The sequence below is a fragment of the Lynx rufus genome, unplaced genomic scaffold (assembly GCF_022079265.1).
Source record: "Lynx rufus isolate CCGP_SWC_20201006 ecotype Redwood Valley unplaced genomic scaffold, mLynRuf1.p SCAF_2, whole genome shotgun sequence".
Lineage (NCBI taxonomy): Eukaryota > Metazoa > Chordata > Mammalia > Carnivora > Felidae > Lynx > Lynx rufus.
Window position 1 is genome coordinate 18,414,825 of NW_025814834.1, and position 20,271 is coordinate 18,435,095.

The 20,271-nt window shown below is 53.8% G+C and overlaps 1 protein-coding gene across 2 annotated transcripts; it reads left to right on the plus strand.

The window, feature by feature from the left end:
• Nucleotides 1–672: 672 nt before the first annotated feature.
• PTPRN (protein tyrosine phosphatase receptor type N) lies at nt 673–19,554 on the plus strand. 2 transcript variants are annotated; one of them, XM_047085816.1, is made up of 23 exons: nt 673–811; nt 2,247–2,297; nt 2,531–2,644; nt 5,509–5,605; nt 6,481–6,742; nt 6,828–7,182; nt 7,607–7,738; nt 8,343–8,377; nt 9,281–9,555; nt 9,777–9,863; nt 10,185–10,264; nt 10,442–10,506; nt 11,429–11,647; nt 12,085–12,285; nt 12,386–12,533; nt 12,694–12,767; nt 12,982–13,059; nt 13,162–13,281; nt 14,247–14,413; nt 17,254–17,307; nt 18,437–18,501; nt 18,676–18,749; nt 18,910–19,554. In XM_047085816.1, exons 1-23 carry the CDS (start codon nt 697–699, stop codon nt 18,979–18,981), a joined length of 2,940 nt encoding a protein of 979 aa, XP_046941772.1. In that variant the 5' UTR covers nt 673–696; the 3' UTR covers nt 18,982–19,554. The 2 variants fall into 2 exon arrangements, with proteins under 2 accessions (XP_046941772.1, XP_046941771.1); XM_047085815.1 differs by lacking the exon at nt 9,777–9,863 and having other exon boundaries at nt 697–811.
• The last annotated feature ends 717 nt before the right edge of the window (nt 19,555–20,271 follow it).

Genomic DNA, 20,271 nt, shown 5'->3' on the forward strand with positions numbered 1-20,271 from the left:
CCTTGCTCTAAGTGACCCACATGCGTTAACTCGTGTAATCCTCACAACCACCTTGCGAGGTAGGAATTATTGGCACCTCTTCTTTTACACGTCAGGAAACTTGGGCGCAGAGAGGTTAAGCAACTTGCCCAAAGTTATACTCGCAGTAGGTGGCATTGCTAGAACTGGAATCCAGGCACACACATATAACCATCCCTGCTGTTAAGGATGATACCAGTACCATTAATTGAGACGCGTAACAGTACCTATTCTACTCACTTTTATGCTCATTTTAGGATTTATACTAACCGACTCACATGTATTTCCTGGTCCCCACCTAACTTAACCTTTTTCTCCAACCCTGGGACTGGGCGACAGAGGTGGTAGTCCTTGGGGAAAAGCAAAGGTCAAAAGGGGGTGGGGCCAAGTGAGAATTCTAGTGAAGCACCTACTATTTGGCGGAGGAGACGTGGGGCGGGTCGGCACCCCTCTAAGGCAGAGCTCTTACGCCACGCCTGACGCAAATAAGCGTAAGAGCCGGGGGTGGAGATGTCGTCACCACCCGCCCAGGGTTGGCGGAGTTGCCGCGAGAGGGGCGTCTAGACCCCGCCTCGTAGGTGGGTGGGGAGTGGCAGGCCCCGCCTCGGCCCCTCTGGCTGGCTCCGGCCAGCGTTGCTGCGGTTGTGGCAGGGGAGCGAGCGCGCCGAGCCCCGAAGGATGCGGCGCCCGCGGCGGCCTGGGGGTCCCGGGGGATCCGGGGGTCTCCGGGTGCTCGTCTGCCTCCTGCTGCTGAGCAGCCGCCCGGGAGGCTGCAGCGCCATTAGTGCCCACGGTCAGGAGGAAATGGGGGGGGGGCGGGGGAAGTATGGTGCCGGGAGCAAAACTCGGTGGGGGGTGGGGAGAAGGTAGGAAGCTCAGGTAGAATGTATGGTGTCTGGAGTAGGGTAGGGGGAAGCACTGTGAGATGGGGAAGATGAGAGGGCGACTGAGAGGAAAGGGGCGTAGGCCTGGAGGTGGGGCTGGGAATACGGGGGCGGGACCTAAGAGAAACAGACTCCGGGAAAGATTGCGGGTTTGGGAGGAGGAATGGGGGTGCATATGGACAGAAGGATTTAGAGACGGGCTACAAGACCACGAGAGAAGCAAGTCGCGCCGAGGCGCCAAAGAGTGGTGACTGGCGCTCAGGGATTGGGGGTAGGGGATAGGGGTAGGAAGAGGCAGCGCTGATGTCCGGGCGGTAGGAATCAGGGTCAAGAGCATCGGGATCCCAGCTCCCAGAAGAGGATCAGACCCAAGGAGGGACCAGGGTTTCTCTTTAAGCCCAGAGAGGCAGATTGCTGCGATCGGATCTCCAATAAGAGGAAGACAGCTAGGGGAGGCGGCAAAAGAGGGTAAAGGGAGAGGGGTCCTTTCCTGTCCCCCTCCCCACTGCCAGGCCGATGCTGACTCACATCTGAGCGGACAGAGACAGTCAGCGCTGACTCATGGGCCGGGGGAGGGTGGGGTGGTGGGGTGCGTGGGGGAAGGGGCGCAGCCTCACTGACGCCCTCTTTCCCCACCTGGTTTGGAGGCCAATACAGGGTACTTCCTGTGGCACTGTGGGTTGGTAGGGTGGCAAATGAAGTCTAGAACGGTGGAGGGGTCAGGTCTGTGGAGATTCCTGACCCTAGCTCCCCTCCCTCCCCCATAACTGCTTCCAGGCTAGCCCTCGGCGGCCTCAGGCTCAGAGCTTCAGCACCGTGGACAGCGCCAGCGGCTCTGGAGCCGCTGACCTCAGCAACAGTGTGGGGAGCATTGCCCTAGAGACACCCCACGCTTACCCCTTTCCCACACGGAGGGAAGGTGTGCTAGGGTTTCCATCACTTCTGAGTCCCAACTTATCATAGTTAGGATGCTTTGGGAGATTTGGGGAGGAAAGTCCCTTCTCAGACTTTGGCCAAAAATGTCCCCGTAGTAATTCTATGAGAGTAGAAGTATATGATCCTCTACTACCCCCATGCACCTGGAAGTCTTCTCCCCATCACCCAGTTAAGCAAACTGAGGTTTTTAGGGAAACTATCCAGGCTCTCAGATCCTTAAAATCCAAAGTCAGATCCTGTGCTTCCTTCTCTTAAGAATTCTAGGCCTCTTCCCTACTCTCCTCCCAGCTTCAATCCTTTCTTAGAATGAAAGAATGGACCCCATCTCCTTCCCCCTTTCCCAGCCTGTTCATCCTCTGACCATTCTATGTGTGTGGATGTCTGAGCAGCTCACCTTTCCCCCTACAGGCTGTCTGTTTGACCGCAGACTCTGCTCTCACCTTGAAGTCTGTATTCAGGGTGAGTGAGGCTCAGGCATAGGATTTATAAGATGGGGAACACAACAAGAAAGAAGTATGGGGGAGTTCGGGGGGGGGGAAGTGGTACTAGTCCTGGGGAGAAGTGGGAAGGGCCTGAAGGAGCAGGGTTCTGAAGCCAAGAGAGGAGATGGAGAGGGTAGTGCCCATTTGCAACCTGGACTTTAGAAAGCCTCTTGTCCAAGCCCCCTACTGACACCACTTTTGTGCTCTTAGATGGCTTGTTTGGACAATGCCAGGTGGGAGTGGGGCAAGCCCGGCCCCTTTTGCAAGTCACCTCCCCAGTTCTTCAGCGCTTACAAAGTGTGCTCCGACAGCTCATGTCCCAAGGTGAGGTCTAGCTGCACTGAAAGAGAGGCCTTGGAAACTTGGTTGTATAGGGTGGGGAAGTGAGCGTGCACCTGACTCAAGGGTTTCTCTTTATGAAACATTCTTTTCACACCTACTTCTGGAGCCTCACCTTCACAGACCTTGCTAGAGAAGGGGGCAAGACAGGAGTGGGAGGTGGAGCCATAGAGATGGGCTGTCCACACTCAGACTCTTTGGAAGAGTCTAGAGGAGGCTTCTAGAAGGAGCCACTGGAAGAGACCAGCATCCGTCTCCCTAGGGCCAGCGCACTCCCTGGAACTGAGTGCTCCAGAACCATGAATCCTGGAGTGCTTGACCAGATCACTCCACTCATAAAATTCACTTGTTCAACAACTATTTATTGAGGATTTACTATATAAGCTTAGTTTTAGGTGCTTGGGATGTATCAGGGAATAAAACAGACAAAGATCTCTGTGTATTGGGGCTTACATTTTGGAATTTAGGGAGGGAATGCAATATATAAATTAGCAAACATATAGTATGTTTTAAGGTGATAAGTGACATGGAAAAAATTACAAATATTACAGCATGATAAAGAGGTCAGAAATGGTCGGGTAGGAAGCTTCAGTATCAACCTGGGTAGTCAAGGTAGACTTTTTTGAGACTATGAAATTTGAACAAAGACATCAAGGCAGTGGAGGTGTTTTCCAGAAGGTTATCTGGGGGCAGTGTTTCAAGCTGATCAAACAGCTAGAACAAAAGCCTTTACTAAAGCAGAAGCATGAGTTTGAGGAACATCATGGAGAACACCTCTATGGTGTGGCTATAGAGGAGTGATAGGGAAAGTGGAAGATGCAGTCAGATAGGTATGGGGGGAAGAGACGCAGATCATTGTAGGGCCTTATAAGAAAATTGTTGTCTTTACTCTGAGTAAAAGAGGAACCCATCACAAGGTTTTGAGCCTAGGGGCGCATAATCTCACGTCTACCTTAAAAGGGTCATGCTTGCTGTTGTTGAGAATAGACTGAAGGGAGTCTAGGGTAGAAGCAGGGAGATCATTAAAAGCTACCGCAGTGACTCATGTAAGAGATGAATGTGGCATGGACCAGGTGGTTGCAGGGAGGAATTTAAGATGTTCTTTCAAGGGGCACCTGGGTGGCTCAGTCAGTTGATCATCTGACTCTTAATTTCGGCTCAGGTCATGATCCCAGGGTTGCGGGCTCAAGCCCCATGTCAGGCTCTGTGCTGAGTGCAGGGCCTGCTAAGGATTCTCTCTCTCACTCTCCCTCTCTCTCTGTCTCTCTAAAATAAATAAAAAATGAAAAAAAAAAAGACGTTCATTCAAGTACAGTGGGAAGCTGAGAGTATGAGGTTAGGTTTTGAAATATGGAGTATTCCAGAGTGGAGATATAAATTGCAATTAAACCCATGATGTAGATGAGATAAGCAAAGGCTTTAGTGTATGTGAAGAAGAGGCCTAGAGAATTATAATATTAAGAGGACCAGGACAAGGAGAGGAACCAACAAAGGAGACGGAGAAAGGGGAACCAATGAGGTAGGAGGAAAAACAAGAATGTCTAGTGTTCTAGAAGCCAAGTGGAAGTGTATTGCAGAGGAAGGAGCAATCAATGGTATCAAATAATGATGACAGATGAAATGGGATGAGATCTGAGAACTGGCCACTGGCTTTAGATATGCAGAAGTCACTGGCGATTTTGATGAAAATAGTTTTGGTAGAATAGGTGGGAATAAAATCCTGAATAGAGTGGATTCAAAGGGAATGAGAGGAAAAGAATTGGATACAGCCAGCACAGATAACATTTTCAAGGAGTCTTGCTGCAAAGAAAAGGAAAGAAATGGAGTGAGAGCTGGAGAGGAATGTGGGGTCATGCAGTAACTTTTTAAGTTGAAAGGAGCTCCATCATGTTTGTATGCTAAAGAGAATAATTCAGTAGAGAGCAGAGAAAAATGATCATATAGGAAATAGGGGGAAATTGCAGAGAAGATGTTCTTGAGTAGATAGTAGGGGATGAAATCTGGTGCTTAACTGGAGGGATTGGCCCTAAATAGGATGAGCTATCTAATGTTCATAGGCAAGAAGGCAAGTATGGATGCTAGTAGGTCCTAGAATATGAGTTAAGAGCAGACTATTAATTCAGAAGCAAGGAAGAAGGAATGGGAGTAGAGAGTGGGAGATTATTCCTTTAGAATAGGTGACTGACCTTTCCTGAGAGCAGTTTCATGAAAGGCAAGAGTCAGACAGATCTGCGTCAGCACAAGATAATTGATGGTGGTGGTGGAGGCGGGGGTGGTGGTGAAGGTTTAAAATGTGTGCAGTGCTTTGGAGTTTTCTAAGCACTTTCATTTCCCTGATTGCACTTGATCTTCACAACAGCCCCATGAAGTATGTCTTTTTCCCACCTTACCAATAAAGAAAAGCAAGGTTCAGGGTCAAAAAAAAATAAGAATAGGAGGGATAATGATGGCAATAATAAGAGCAGCTGTTTAAAGTTCACAACGTGACAGGTACAGTTCATACCATTTTACATTAGGTTATTTTAATTATCACAGTCTTAGGAGGTATAAACCCCCATTTTACAGAAGAGAGAATTGAGGCTCAGACAGGTTCAGCAATTTGCCCCAAGTCACACAATGAGTAAGTGGCAAACTTAGTTTCACTGGAGGCAGTCTGACTCCCAAATCTGTACCTGAGACTGGGAAGAGGGCAGCTCAGATCAGCCACCAAGTCTCTGGAGCGCCTCCACTGCCCCTCTGCTCTACCAAACTCAGTACACTGCCGGGTAGGGAGTGCGGTTTTGATTTTCACCGTTACTGGGCCCTCAGACTGTCCCGAGCCAACCTCACCCTATCCTGTCCCCTGGCAGGATTGTCCTGGCACGATGACCTCACCCAGTATGTGATCTCCCAGGAGATGGAGCGCATCCCCAGGCTTCGCCCTCCAGAGCCCCGTCCAAGGGACAGGTAGGCATCTTTTCTCAACAGCTCGAGCACAGAAAGGCTGGTGGGCCTGTGGTCTTCCTAATGGACAGAGGGAAGTGACCACCAAGGTCAGCAGCCTAAGGCAAAGGAAAAGAGGTTCAGGAGTGGTCATCTGGCGTGTTCACATGCTTAGTAGGAGCTGAGCTCATCCCCGGGGATCCAGTAAAACAGCAAAAAAATAATTTTTGAAAACTTGGACATTTCATAATTTAAAAGAAGCATCAAAGGGTCAGCATGGGACAAATATGAGTTTTGTCATACTGAAGTTGTTTAATGTTCCATTTCATTGCTATGTGGAATATGTGGAAAGAGCATCATCTTTTTGTGGTTAGGGCCTATGAAAGCATTGTTCAGACCCTGCAAAGCAGAGGAAAGTAAACGAGGGTCGTGGGGCTCAAGTGATGATACCAGGAGAAAAAAGGCAGAGTGGGGTGGGAGGGTAGAGTCGAGGGGCACAGTACTGAGTGTTTGAAGGCCAGGTGTGGGCATATGAATATAGGGGAAACGAGGCAAACTGTAGCCCCAGTTTATCTAGAGAGGTACCTGGCTGCCTTCCCCTGTACCCGTTCTCTCCTTTTCCATCCCCTGCCTCACTCTTCCCTAACCTCTGCCGCTGTGTTTCAGGGACCCAGGCATGCTTACCCGGGAGGCAATGATCTATGCCCAGGCTTGGCCCTCTGGTCCTTCCCCATGCTACTGTCTCTTTCCCTGAGACTACCTCATTTTTTTTTTAAGAGGTCAGGCTTACTGTAAACTGCTGAGCCTGTCTGGTCCCACCATCTCTGTGTCCTGTAGGCTCTGTACACCCTCGCCCCGTGCAACCAACACACACACATACACTTTGCTTTCTTCCCCAGATCTGGCTTGGTGCCCAGGAGACCTGGTTCTGCTGGGGAGCTGCTTTTACAGGGCATCCCTACTGGCTCCACCCCTGCTGCCCAGCACCGGCTTCCTCAACCTCCAGTGGGTGGGAGTGGTGGGGGGGTGGGCTCTCCACTGTCCTCTCTGCAGGCTGAACTGCTGCCCCCCCTCTTGGAGCATCTGCTGCTACCCCCGCAGGCCCCCCACCCTGCCCTGAGCTATGAACCTGCCCTGCTGCAGCCCTACCTGTTTCATCAGGTGAGCTTTAAACACCGGCCCCACCCCAACACCTATCCCCGAGCCCTGACATCTGCTCTCACCTGGATCTCTGATTTCCCCACAGTTTGGCTCCCGCGATGGCTCTCGGGGCTCAGAGAGCTCACCCGGGATGGTCAGTGTCGGCCCCATACCCAAGGCCGAGCCTTCTGCCCTCTTCAGCAGAACTGCCTCCAAGGGCATGTTTGGGGCTCACTCTGACCACTCCTACGGGGACCCTCCAGGGCCTTCACCTGGTCAGCTTTTCCAGGAATCAGGGCTTTTCTACCTGGCCCAGGAGCTGCCAGTGCCCAGCAGGGCCAGGGCACCGAGGCTGCCAGAGCAAGGGGGCAGCAGCCGGCCAAAGGATTCTTCAGAGGGCTACGAGGAAGAAGGGCTAGCAGGTCACAGGGAGAAGCTTCCTTCTCCAGCAGAGCGGCCAGGTAATGGAGTTCTCAGCATCCATTCCCCTCCTGTGGGCGCTGCATTCGGGGTCTCCTTCCTAACTTCCATGCATTCATTAATCTGCCCTTAAAGTCATTCATACATTTAATTAATGTCCACTGACAACCTAATCTCTGCCAGGCACTAGGTGGGCAGTGGGGATACTGTAGGGGGTGGAGCTGACATAACTCCTTCAGCTGGAGAGTCGCGATGTCCGTGGTGGGCCTGAAGTCTGGTCTTGGCCCTAGGAAGGCCTTTCCCCCCAAAGTGTGGACAAGGGCTGGAAGGTGGAGGGCATCAGTTTCCTGGTGTTTGAAAAGAAGCTCTTAAATGTGCTAGTACCCTCCCCCACCCCCAGCACATCCCACAAGTTCATCTCACCACCACCCTCTCGCCATGAGCTCTGCGTCTTGCTCCCAGCAGATGTGACTCTGCAGAGACTGGCATCTGTGCTGGCGGGCTATGGGGTGGAGCTGCGTCAGCTGACCCCTGAGCAGCTCTCCAGCCTCTCAACCCTGCTGCAGCTGCTGCCCAAGGGCTCAGGACGAAATCTGGGTGAGTGTCCAGGCAGAGAAACTAGCAACTACCAGCTCCGTGATGGCGTCTTGCCCCCATCTCTCAAGACCACATGGAGCAGCCTAGAGGGGAAGGGTCAGGGTCAGGGAAGGGAGTTCTTTTGAGACACAAGCACAGGGTCATTGCCTGCCAAGAGCAGGAAGCAAGGGAGTGGGGTGGTAAGCTGAGTTAGAGCAGGAAAGACCTGCAGGGTGGGAGTAATGGAAGAAGCCAAAGGGGGTATGAGCAGGGATCACTAGGCACCAAGGAAGGTGGGTGGATGATAACAGCCTCTAAGGAAGGGAGAGGCCAATGCAAAGGTGAAGCCAATAATTGATGGGTAGTGGGGGGACTAAATAAAGAATAGTTTTGAGAGGTGCAGCCAATAACACAGGGAGAAGCTGAGAAAACAATTATAAGGTAGAAGCAAACAGGCTTGAGGCCATGCTTAGGATCAGACCAAAGACAGGGCTGGGTCACTGACTGAGGGAAAAGAGGCCACAGCAGGCTCGGGGCCCCTGGCCCTCTCTCCCGCCCATGTTGTGTGGACCTTGGCCTTGGCCTTGACCCTTTGCCCAAAGTCTTGTTTTTCCTGTCTCTACAGGAGGGGCTGTAAACGTCGGAGCTGACAACAAGAAAGTGAGTTTGTGGCACCTCCCTGGCCCTCAGAGCCCCTGCCAGCAAACCCCCTTGTCCAAATCTAAACCTCAGCATCGGGACCCAAATCTGTGTCCTCCACACCTCTTCATTTGGGGCGGCGGGGAGCAGGGGGGGACCCAGGCCCAGGGACTGCAAGTCATTGCCTAAGATCTCACTTCAGGTTGATGGCAGAGCTGGGTCTAGAAGCTGGAATTCTCGACTCGCTGCTTTTTTTCACTATAGTCATTTCAGGCCCTGCTCTGAGGATCCCTAGGTGAAGGGGGAGTTGCAAGCATGCATGCTCCTGGCCCCCCTGTAGCCTGAAGAGCTCTCTCTTTTTCACATGTTAGACTTCTGAGATTTTTTGGCTACACAGAAGTCTAAAACCTATCACCAGCCTGTTCACCTCTCTCCTAACGCCACCTTCCCTCACTCCAGAGGCTCTCCCCACTCCAGCCCCATCTTGCAGACCATTACTGACCATGCTGCACTCATTCAATCCTTTATTCATCCATTCATCCACCTGACTCACTTTTCTGGGTAACCTCTCTGTGCCCAGTGTTGCCCTGGGCCCTGGGGGGTAGAAAGAAACAAGTCCAGAGGTCCTCTTTAGGGACCTCAGAGTTGGGATGTGGACCCCCATTCCCCTATCCCCTCTACTGTCCAGAGATCATACCTCTATCCTTTTTTTTTTTAATGCTTATTTGTTTTTGAGAGAGAAAGAGAGGGGTGGGCAGAGAGAGAGAGAGGGGGGACAGAGGATCTTAAACGGGCTCTGTGCTGACAGCAGAGAGCCTGATGCAGGGCTTGAACTCACAAACTGTGAGATCATGACCTGAGCCAAAGTCAGACGCTTGACCGACCGAGCCACCCAGGTGCCCCTCTATCCTCTCTTCTAAACAGACAGTGGAAGAGCAGGTGCAGGGTGGACACACAGTGGAGCCTCCGCCCCCCACACCCTCCCTTCCTGGATACCCCACTGCCAGCCCCACTTCCAGTAAAGCCCAGCGGGTGCTGATCTCTGGATCCTCTGAGCCCCCCAAAGCTATTGGCCACCCTGCCACACCGGTCCTGCTGGAGAAGAAAAGTTCCCTGGGCCAGAGCCAGCCCACAGTGGTGAGGCCGCCCTCAGCTCAGCCATCAGCAGAGGAGTACGGCTACATTGTCACTGACCAGAAGTAAGGGCTTCAGCCTGGGGAAGATTTCTAGTCTACCCTCCCGGAGGGTGGGGGGTGGGTTGGCCTGCCTGGGCAAGAAACAGAGAGCAGAAATCCAGATGTGAATTGGATGGGGGTTGGAGTGGGGAGTGAGCTGCTCTGCATCCTTGGAGGTGGCTTGTTTCAAGGAAGTGGCTAAAAGGATCCCCGCTTTCCTTTCTCTGCTCGCTCCCTGCCTCCAGGCCCCTGAGTCTGGCTGCGGGAGTGAAGCTGCTGGAGATCCTAGCTGAGCATGTTCACGTGTCCTCGGGCAGCTTCATCAACATCAGGTGGGGCTGGTATCTGGTATCTAGAAGGTAGCTTGAGGGGAGAGGTGGCTGGTGGGACTCAGGGAAGGAAGGGAAGACAAAGTCTTGGTGAGTGGCCAAGGCAGGCACCCCCGCCACACACACACACACACACACACACACACACACACACACACTGGATGCTGGCCTCCTCCAGCATTTCTTGGGCCTCAAACATCCCTATAGGGCATCTCTGTTCAGCCTCAGCTTCCTTTTCTCATGGGGAGAGGGCCAGAGTTGGCCTCTCTGTTACAGTCTGGGGTCTGTGGTGGGTGAGGCAGTAATATAGCTCCTGTTTGGCAGTGTGGTGGGACCGGCCCTCACCTTCCGCATCCGACATAATGAACAGAACCTGTCTTTGGCTGATGTTACCCAGCAAGCTGGTAAATACTGCCTGGTCCCAGCCCCAGCCCTAGTAGGACATTCCTAGGCCTGTGGCTGATGCCCCCACCTTGAAATATTTCCAGCGCACACAGGCCCTGCCTGCCACCTAGCATAGCATGACAGGGGGTGGGGACCACATGTGGCTGGAGAGAGTCTGACCTACATCTTCCCTGCAGGGCTGGTGAAATCAGAACTGGAAGCACAGACAGGGCTCCAGATCTTGCAGACAGGAGTGGGACAGGTATGAGAACTGAAGAATCAGCTGAAACCCCAGAGGGCTGACGTGGCCCGCAAGAGATGGGGGCAAACTTGGCAGGAGAACCAGAGCTGAAACTCCTGGGCCTGGCTGGCCCGCTGGCTTTGCCAAAGCAGCCCTCCCCCTTGCAGTTTCCTTTCTGGCCAGCAGATGGCCCCAGTGGCGGCTCTTCCCGCGACCCCCAGCCCCTATTGCTGGACCAGCCTTCCATAGGAAGGCCTCCTGCTTGGAGTAACGACCTGAGATGTCCATAGCCTTCTGGAACAAAATCTCTAAATTTTAAGGGAAGATCCTATGCAGAAAGGACACTAAATTCAAATATAATTATAAAACATATAATTTATAGATTTTAATTATAGTTAATATTTTGAGAGAGAGTGTGAGCAGAGGAGGGGCAGAGAGAGAGGGAGAGAGAATCCCAAGCAGGCTCCATGCTGTCAGCACTGAGCCCAACACTGGGCTCGATCTCACAATCCATGAGATCACGACCTGAGATGAAATCAAGAGTCAGACGCTTAACCAACTGAGCCACCCAGGCACCCCTAAACTCAAACTAGATTTCTATTCTGCATCCAACACTGATGCCTCCCATTCTACTATTCGATTCCTTGCTGTGTCTCCAAACTTCTCTATATCCATTGTTTAAATGCAAAAACTCCTGGGGTGGGGTCATCCAGTAAGTTTCAGGCAGTGCAGTGTGGTTGAGCTCGTCTATGGGGACTGAGAAGGAGGACCTTGGGTCTATCTGAAACCTTCTGCCTGTGCCACCATGCCCTGCCCTCTCAGCTTTGCCCCAGGAGACACCCTAGCAGGGAGTATGCCGTATGGCAGGGGAGGGCAGGGCTGAGGAACGGCTCCTACCTCTCCCCTGCCGCCACCTCCCCTGATTCTAGCCTTGTTCCCACAGAGGGAGGAGGCAGCCGCAGTCCTTCCCCGGCCGGCCCACGGCACCTCTCCCATGCGCTCCGTGCTACTCACTCTGGTGGCCCTGGCGGGTGTGGCCGGGCTGCTGGTGGCTCTGGCAGTGGCTTTGTGTGTGCGGCAGCATGCACGGCAGCGGGACAAGGAGCGCCTGGCAGCCCTGGGGCCCGAGGGAGCCCACGGTGACACTACCTTTGAGTACCAGGTGTGCAGCCCCAAAAGCTGGTTGATGACAGGGAAATGGAAGGGGCTTGGGAGTCTGGGTCGCACATGGGGTGAGGGTGGGGTGTTGGATGGGGAGTGAGCACACATCCTTGGGAATATCCAGGCAGGGGCTACAGAAGCCCAAGCTGGGGTATCGTGGGGGCATTTCGAACGGATGGGAATTGGGAGATTGTTCCTAAAGTTCTTCCCAATGCAACAATTCTGGGGTTCTGGGATTCCCCTCTAATATCTGAAGTTCTCATAGGCACCCCCCAAACAGAACACCCTTGAAAAGGATGAGGTCCAGGGTAGAAAAGCCTACCCCACAGGAGAAGGATTTCCTATAAAATCAATCAAGGATAAGCCTAGAATTGAACCCAGGGCTCTTCTGAAAAGGCTTCAAGGGGCCTGGGACCCTGCCTGATTTTTCTTCTGCAGGACCTGTGCCGCCAGCACATGGCCACAAAGTCCCTGTTCAACCGGGCGGAGGGCCCGCCGGAACCTTCTCGCGTGAGCAGCGTGTCCTCCCAGTTTAGTGATGCGGCCCAGGCCAGCCCCAGCTCCCACAGCAGCACGCCATCCTGGTGCGAGGAACCCGCCCAGGCCAACATGGACATCTCCACAGGGCACATGATTCTGGTCAGGACTGGGCCCGGGCCCAGAGCCGGTGAAGGGACAGGATGGTGGGAGAGGCAGGGCTGAGGGTGTGGGCCGGAGCCAGGCTGTGCTATCCCCGTAGGCATACATGGAGGACCATCTGCGGAACCGGGACCGCTTGGCCAAGGAGTGGCAGGCCCTGTGTGCCTACCAGGCAGAGCCCAACACCTGTGCCACCGCCCAGGGGGAGGGAAACATCAAAAAGAACCGCCACCCTGACTTTCTGCCCTGTGAGTCAGTCCTGCTGGCCAGCCTGGCCTAGCCCTCTCTCTGCTGGGAACTCTGGAGGGCTTGGGGGAGGGGCTGGCCGCCTGGCTCAGGCCAAGTGGCAGAGGGACCGGCACCCCAATGACCGAGGGGCACCTGAGGTGAGACGTGGGGTCTGTGCAGATGATCACGCTCGCATCAAGCTGAAGGTGGAGAGCAGCCCTTCTCGGAGTGATTACATCAACGCCAGCCCCATTGTAAGTGGCCCCAGCTCCAGCCCCCTCCTCTGCCCCATTTATATCCTGCCTGCATGAACTCCATTACCTTCTGGTCACCATCCACCCCACCTGAGGCCCTGGAATTGTGAGGCCGGGTATCCTGGCATGGAAATGGGGGTTTCTCAAGCTCACCCACATCCTGGCCCCAGGAGCATGTCCCATTCTGGTTCATGATGTGTCTTCCCTGCCCCAGATTGAGCACGACCCTCGAATGCCAGCCTACATAGCCACACAGGGCCCGCTGTCCCATACCATCGCAGACTTCTGGCAGGTAGGTTCTTGGAAGGAGGGCTTCTCCAGGGACCAGTGGCCTTTGAGGGCAGCTGGGGCCAGCTGGGTCCCAGAGACGTTACAGCGGAGTCTCTGTCCCTAGATGGTGTGGGAGAGTGGCTGCACTGTCATCGTCATGCTGACCCCACTGGTGGAGGATGGTGTCAAGCAGTGTGACCGCTACTGGCCAGATGAGGGGTCCTCCCTCTACCACGTATATGAGGTCAGCAAGGCCCCTATAGCCAGGGGACAGTGGGAATGGAGAGAGTGGGTGGAGAACCAGTCATACATGTATGAATGTATATGCATATAAACATCCATATGCACACACACACATTCACACATACATGTACATCTACACATATGTGTCCAGTCTAGGGCCAGAAAGCATTTATAGGGACCGAAGGTGAAAGGTACAGAAATGAACCCATAAAACCACCAAAACTGAGGTAAGCAACTAAGAGTCAAGAGTATATGAGACAGGGAAGATAAGTAAAACCAAAGACCAACATTAAGACCTACTTTAATTGAGCCTCACCTAGCTCTGAGTTTCCTGGAAGCCAAAGCCAAGAAAGAAATACCATCAGTCACATAGGTTGCCCATAGAAGGCAGACACAAACTTTTTCCTTAGGAGAGAGGCGAGGTAGGGGGGGAACTGGGTAGAGGCAAAGCCAGACGAGGAAACAGGAACAGGTTCCTGACACATGGAAGGTGCCCCTCCTGTAAAACAAGAGTCACTAAGAGCACACTAGAAGCTTCTCATCACCAGGTGAGCCCTGAACCCGGAGAGTAGGTATTCCATCATCAGATGAGCACTCGGCAGTCTTTTTTAAACTTTTTAAAAATTGGTGTTGCTCATGGTTAAAGGGAAAAAATAAAACTATAGAGGTCCATCAAGCTTTGTGGTGTGTGTGGCACGGACACTTTGCTAGACTCTGTGAGGAAGAGGAAGGAGAAGCTCTGACCTCAAGAAGCCCGCAATAGTTGTGTCTAGGTGGAAAAACCACCAGTTGTCCTGAGCGGCAGATAAGAGACGCAGACGACTAGGGGGCTTGGGGACAGCTGGGACAGTTGGAGCAGGCAGTCGGGTAAGCTTCTTGGAGGATTTAGAATTTGAACCGGCCTGGGAAGCCGGGAGGACTTGGAGGGGCCCTGCCGTGCTCAGGCCTGGGTTCCCTCGCGGGCAGGTGAACCTGGTGTCGGAGCACATCTGGTGCGAGGACTTCCTGGTGCGCAGTTTCTACCTGAAGAACGTGCAGACCCAGGAGACGCGCACGCTCACGCAGTTCCACTTCCTCAGCTGGCCGGCAGAGGGCACTCCGGCGTCCACCCGGCCGCTGCTGGACTTCCGCAGGTGAGCGTCCCGAGCCTGCGCGGAGGCGCGGCCCCAAGAGAGGCTCCGAGGAGCCGGCGAGAGAGCCGTCCGCACGGGAGCAAGGGGTTTGGGGTTCGGGGGGCGGGGGAGGGGCGCTCTAGCCTGACCTGGAGCCTCCGCCTCTGACCTCCAGCTGCCGCCTTCCAGACCCCCCAACCCGGACTGATGCTCTGTCTGTCTGTGCACATCCCTCCACCCCTGTGGTCCTGCTCCGTTTCTGCTCGCTCTCGTTCTCGTTCTGCTGGCTGTGTCCCCCTCGCCCCTTTCTCTCCCTACCTCCCCAGGTCTGGCTCCTTCTCCATTACCCCCCCCCCCCGCCCCTCCCCCCAGATTCACCTTAGTTCAAGCTCCCTCCCTCTCGCCCTCTCTCCCTCTACTTGGTGCCCGCCTCCTTGCCTCTCCTGTGCTGCTCTTTCAGAGCTCCAGCACATTCCGTGTGTCCCCTCTCCTCTCCTCTCCTCTCTCACTCCCTCCTGCCCATCTCCCCTTCTTTATCACTTGCTGTTTCTTTGCTTCTGTTTTTCTTTCTCCCCATCTCTCTTTCCTTCTTTTCCTTTCTCTGTCTCCTCACTCTGCCTCTCCCCTCATCTCTTGGTCTCTCTCACTGGCTGAGTCTGTCCCACTTTTTTATCTCCACATCTCTCTCCCTGCACCTCTCCCCTGTTCTGTCCTCCGTTCCCTTTCTCCACCTCCCTGCCATCTCTGCCTCTCACCATCTCTGTCTCACCCTCCTTCGGTCTGTCTCCCGACTCTGTCCTTCTTCCCCCCTCCTCCTCTGTCTCTCTCCCTCTCACGGCTGCCAGTGTCATTTTTGTGATCTGCAGCTAGTATTCGCTCTCCAGTTGCATAGTCACAAAAGTGATCATTGGCAGGTGTGGCCGCTGCATGGACAGGACAATCCGATCAGGACTTGTGGGCCCAGGGGCCCCCTGAAGGCTGCTGGGAGAGCTGGGGACTGGCGGGGGGAGGGGGGGGGTGGTGTTGACTCAGAGGAGACAAACACCATCAAAGGCCTTGCAGAGGATCTCCGATTCCTGGGGACTTGGTGGAGCTGGTGAGGGCTGGGACAGGAAGCTAACTAGGGGACTTACCCAGTTCTGACAACAAAACCACCACTAGGCCAGTCCTCCAGCATCCAGTCAGTCTTCCACTCCCCAGACAGGCGGCTGAGGAGTCTGTTGCGCCTAGTGGGGCCTCGCCCACACTGCTGCCCCCCCCCCCCACCCCGGGGTCTGCAGGTGCTGAGCAGGGGTGGGAAGCTGAGGATAGTTTCTGAGCCTCAGGGTAATGGTTTCTACCTGGGCTCCCTGATGCCTGAGGCACAGGTGTCTCAAAAGCAGTGCCAGGGGTAATAGAGCTATTTCCTGTTTTCCTCATTTAAAAACTCCTTATGTGCACGGACCGTTTTTTTAAGACTGCACAGGTAAGTTACAAGGTTACATTTCTTTGCTTCAGGCCAGAATTATGTAAACTCAGTTGGCATTAGACAGCCAGAACAAATTGCTGCTTAATCAGTATGGTTCAGTGAAGGTCCACCAGAGGAAAGGCAAAATATATTTTTTTGAAGTGCTAAAAGTGACCCTGAGCAAGTTCCTTGATCTCCCTGTTTCCTTACCTGTGAAATGAGGATGATGACCCATACTTAGGGAGTTGTTACAAGAGTCAATGGGATAAAGTCTGTAAAAAAATCTAGGTGCCTGGCATACAGCGAGGGCTCGATTAATTCTAGATGCAATTCATGGTCATTCTCATTAAATGATTGGGAACTACTTCGGCAACTTCTGTTCAACCCCAGCTCTCTAACACATGAGCCAATTTGCTAGAAAACCATATGGACTCCTGTAAAACCATTCGAAGTCACCTGGCCCTTACAAGCCTGGGGGAATCAGACGGGAAGGCCATTAAGTTCCAAGTTTCCCCTGAAACAATCTAATAACCCCTAAGGAGGTCCTCCCTAGCCCTGGCCCATTGGGGGTATCAGGATTCCGCAGGTGACTCTCAAAGCAGAAAAGTCATAAGGGACAAGGGCAGGTTAGACTGGACCACTGAGGAAGGGACAAACCCCCTGTTCCTTCCTGAGAGGGCAGCAATCAGGGTAGCAGAAAAGAGTCTGGGGTCCAAGTGGACCCCAAGTCTGAATACGACCCAACCACAGAACACCTGTGCTGAGATGAGGCTGATTCAGGGAGACAGACAGCAACATAATGTTCAGAGCTGAGAAGTGGTCCTCCCCTGGCCAAAGGAGCTTTGTGCCTAGGTCTGCCTGACCTCACTGCTAGTAAGGACTCCAAGGAGCCTGAGTGGAGAGGAGAACAACCTGGACAGTGGTAAAGGAGGGGCAGAGCAGGAATGTGACAAGATTGCCACCCTTGAAGTCACCAGAAAGCCTGTTCTCCCTGGACTTCTGGCAGAGGTCACTATTAATATGTATTATCATTAACGGTACTGCATTTATCGAGCACCTACTGTATGTCAAACCTTACACTTAATTCTGTACACGAATTATCTCATGTAATCACGGTGAGAAATCTAAGAAGGTTACTATTATTATCGCCCTCGTTTCGCAGGTAAGAAACCTGAGGCTCAAAGAGGTTAAATTAGTTGTTGTTCCAGGTGCACAGCGTGGGCACCTGGCTCATGAAGTGACAGGGCAAGCCCAGTGCCACCCACACCATCTCTGGTTCTTTGCCTCCAGCCCTGACTCATTTCTCCAGCCCTCTTCCCTCCTCTGCCCTGGGCATGTGGGGAGAAAAGGAAGAAAGAGAGGCCCACAGCTGGGTGCTGGTACCCCTCACCCTCACACCCATTTCTTGTTGCAGGAAAGTGAACAAGTGCTACCGGGGCCGCTCCTGCCCCATCATTGTGCACTGCAGGTGCGTGAAGAGGGGCTGTTGGGAAAAGGTGGGGATGAAAGGGGACAGGACAGCCCAGGCCAGAGGGCTCTGAGGCGGGGCACTCATGATTCCTGCCCTCTCTCTGTCCCCGGGTACATCTCCTATGCATGCTGCCTGCCTTGATGCTGGCAAACTAAAGCCCATGGGCCAAGTTCAGCATACCATCTGTTTGTTTTTTGGGTTTTTTTTAGTTTTATGTATGTGTGTATGTATGTATTTGAAGGGGGAGGGGCAGAGAGAGAGAGAGAGAGAGAGAGAATCCCAAGCAGCCTCTGTGCTGTCAGCACAGATCCCGATGCGGGGCTTGATCTCATGAACCATGAGATCATGACCTGAGCCAAAACCAAGAGTTGGACACTTAACTGACTGAGCCACCCAGATGTCCCACTATCTGTGTGTGTGTATGTGTGTGTGTGTTTTAATGGCCCATGAGCTAACTATGGTGTTCACATTTAAAAAAAATTTTTTAACGTTTATTTATTTTTGAGACAGAGAGAGACAGAGCATGAACGGGGGAGGGTCAGAGAGAGGGAGACACAGAATCTGAAACAGGCTCCAGGCTCTGAGCTGTCAGCACAGAGCCCGACGCGGGGCTCGAACTCACGGACTGTGAGATCATGACCTGAGCCCAAGTTGGCCGCTTAACCGACTGAGCCACCCAGGCGCCCCTGGTGTTCACATTTTTAAATGGTTGAAGGAAAAAAAAAAAAAAAAAGGAATGTATGACAGAGACTGTACTTGGCCCACAAAGGAGAACGTGTACCCTCTGGCCGTTGACACAAAGTTTGCTGAACAAAAGCCTGGCCAGAGGCTGGAAGGGGCAGTCCCATCCCCTCCTGCTGCCTTCACCTTAAGACTGAGCCGGGGATCTCCTCTTAGGTTGGCCCACTACCCAGGTGACACCCCATGGGTCACAGGCTCCCACTCAAGTCCCAGTTCCCAGGGCCAAGGGGCTATGACTGCTGCCTCCTTAGCTCACTTACGCCCTCCTCGAGCCAACCCTAATGGCTCCACCAGTGTCTTCGCCACCTTAAGCCTCCCGTCTCCTCTGCCCCTTCCCCTTTTCTGCCGGGTCCTGAGCTGAGCCTGTCATCCTCTCCTGTTTCAGCGACGGTGCAGGGAGGACTGGCACTTACATCCTCATTGACATGGTACTGAACCGCATGGCAAAAGGTGAGGACCTTCCCCACAGTACCTGCAGTCCGGCCCCTGATCAGACTTTCCAGAACCCAGGCTCACAGGAGCTCTAGGAGGGACAGGTTGTTACACCCCCAGGCTTTGCCCAATCCCCTCCAAGCCTCCCGACCCAGGTATCCTCCTCTGGACAACCTCCTCTCCGACCTCCAGGAGTAAAGGAGATTGACATCGCTGCCACCCTGGAGCATGTCCGTGACCAACGGCCCGGCCTCGTCCGCTCTAAGGTGACTGTTCCTCTTTGCCTTGACCGTAGCTGCCAACCTTCCCCAGGAGGAATTCCCCTTCTCCCAAGTGACCTCCCCAGCACCCCCTCCCAAAAGCGCCCCTGGTGCACAAGCAGAGGTCGGTGCTCCCCGTCACCATCCTCCCATTGCCCTTCCCCAGGACCAGTTTGAATTTGCTCTGACTGCTGTGGCGGAGGAGGTGAACGCCATCCTCAAGGCGCTGCCCCAGTGAGACCCCTGGGGCCCCTCAGGGGGCAACCAGCCTCTGCTCCCTCTTTGCCTGTGTGAGCATCCATCTGTGTACCCACTCCTCACTCCCCAGCCCCACAACCTTGGTCCCTCTTGGGCATGGCCAGCCATCCAAGAGGAGTGTCAGGAAGGGGGAGTGGGAGGGGGCGGGCCCACCCAGCCTCTCACACGTCAGAGCCCAGACGTCCCATGGGGGGAGCTGGCAGACAGCCAGGAGCCGAGGAGAGTCATGGGCAGCAATTCCACCCAGAGTCTTCTCCTGCCTGAGTTCCCTGGCCCCATCTCCTGTTCTGGAAGCTCCCACTATGTCTGTGTGGACAGAACCGGGCGAAGGGCCGCCACCCCCCAGCCCTTCCTGCTTTCCCAGCCCCTGCTGCCTGCTCCCCTACCTCTGTGAGGCCCCTGCTCTGGCCCCCGCCCTCCCTGCTTCCCTCAGGCCTCCTCCCCCGCCCTCCTGCCACGTGCCACTCAACTCTCTCCCTCTGGCACAAGAGAACATTTCTAGAAAAATCTACTTTTGTATCAACGTGAAATAAAGTTAGTGTGTCGTGTGTGCAGCTGCAACCTGGACTCCTATGCTTTTCCGGAGGCTCTGCTTCCAGACTCCGGCTCCGGCCTCAGTGGGGAGCTGGGCCCTGCTGCATTTCGCACGAGATGCAGATAGTGATGGGTGAGCCAGGCTGCAGAGTCTGGTTCTCAAGCCCTGAATGGTGGCCAGGAAGGAAGCAGTTCTCTGTGCAGTGCTTCCCATGTGGCTGGCAGCCTCTCTCCAAGGCGCTCACATACGCCAGCTTGTTGAATCTTCAATCACTAGCCCTGAAGGAAACTCTCCCAAGGTAATGCAAATTGTATATAGTGGAGTTTGGAGTCGAACCCGGGCATGCTTAACCTCTTTACTGCCTCTCTTAATTCTAGAACAGCTGCTTTGTTCCCCTCAGCCTCAGGACTGAGGTTAGGACTGGGCGAGGTGGTACGGGCAAAGTGCCAGCACGACTTAAGCAAAAGTAGCTGAACTCTGGATAGCAGCTTGTAGACCAGGCTTATGAGACATCACTACAGGCATTCCCCTGGGGGCAGGGAGCACTTTCTCCCTTTCTCCACCCGCCCCCAACCCTTCTCTCTGTACGTTCCAGAAGACCCCTCACCTGCATGTCAGGAGGCATCCTTGGCAAAGGTGGTGGACATAGAAATGAGGCAAAAAGAGCCTTGGGCCTGGAGCTACTTGGGAATTAAGGCCTCTTAACCTTGCCAAAGCTGTCTCCCCTCACAGGAA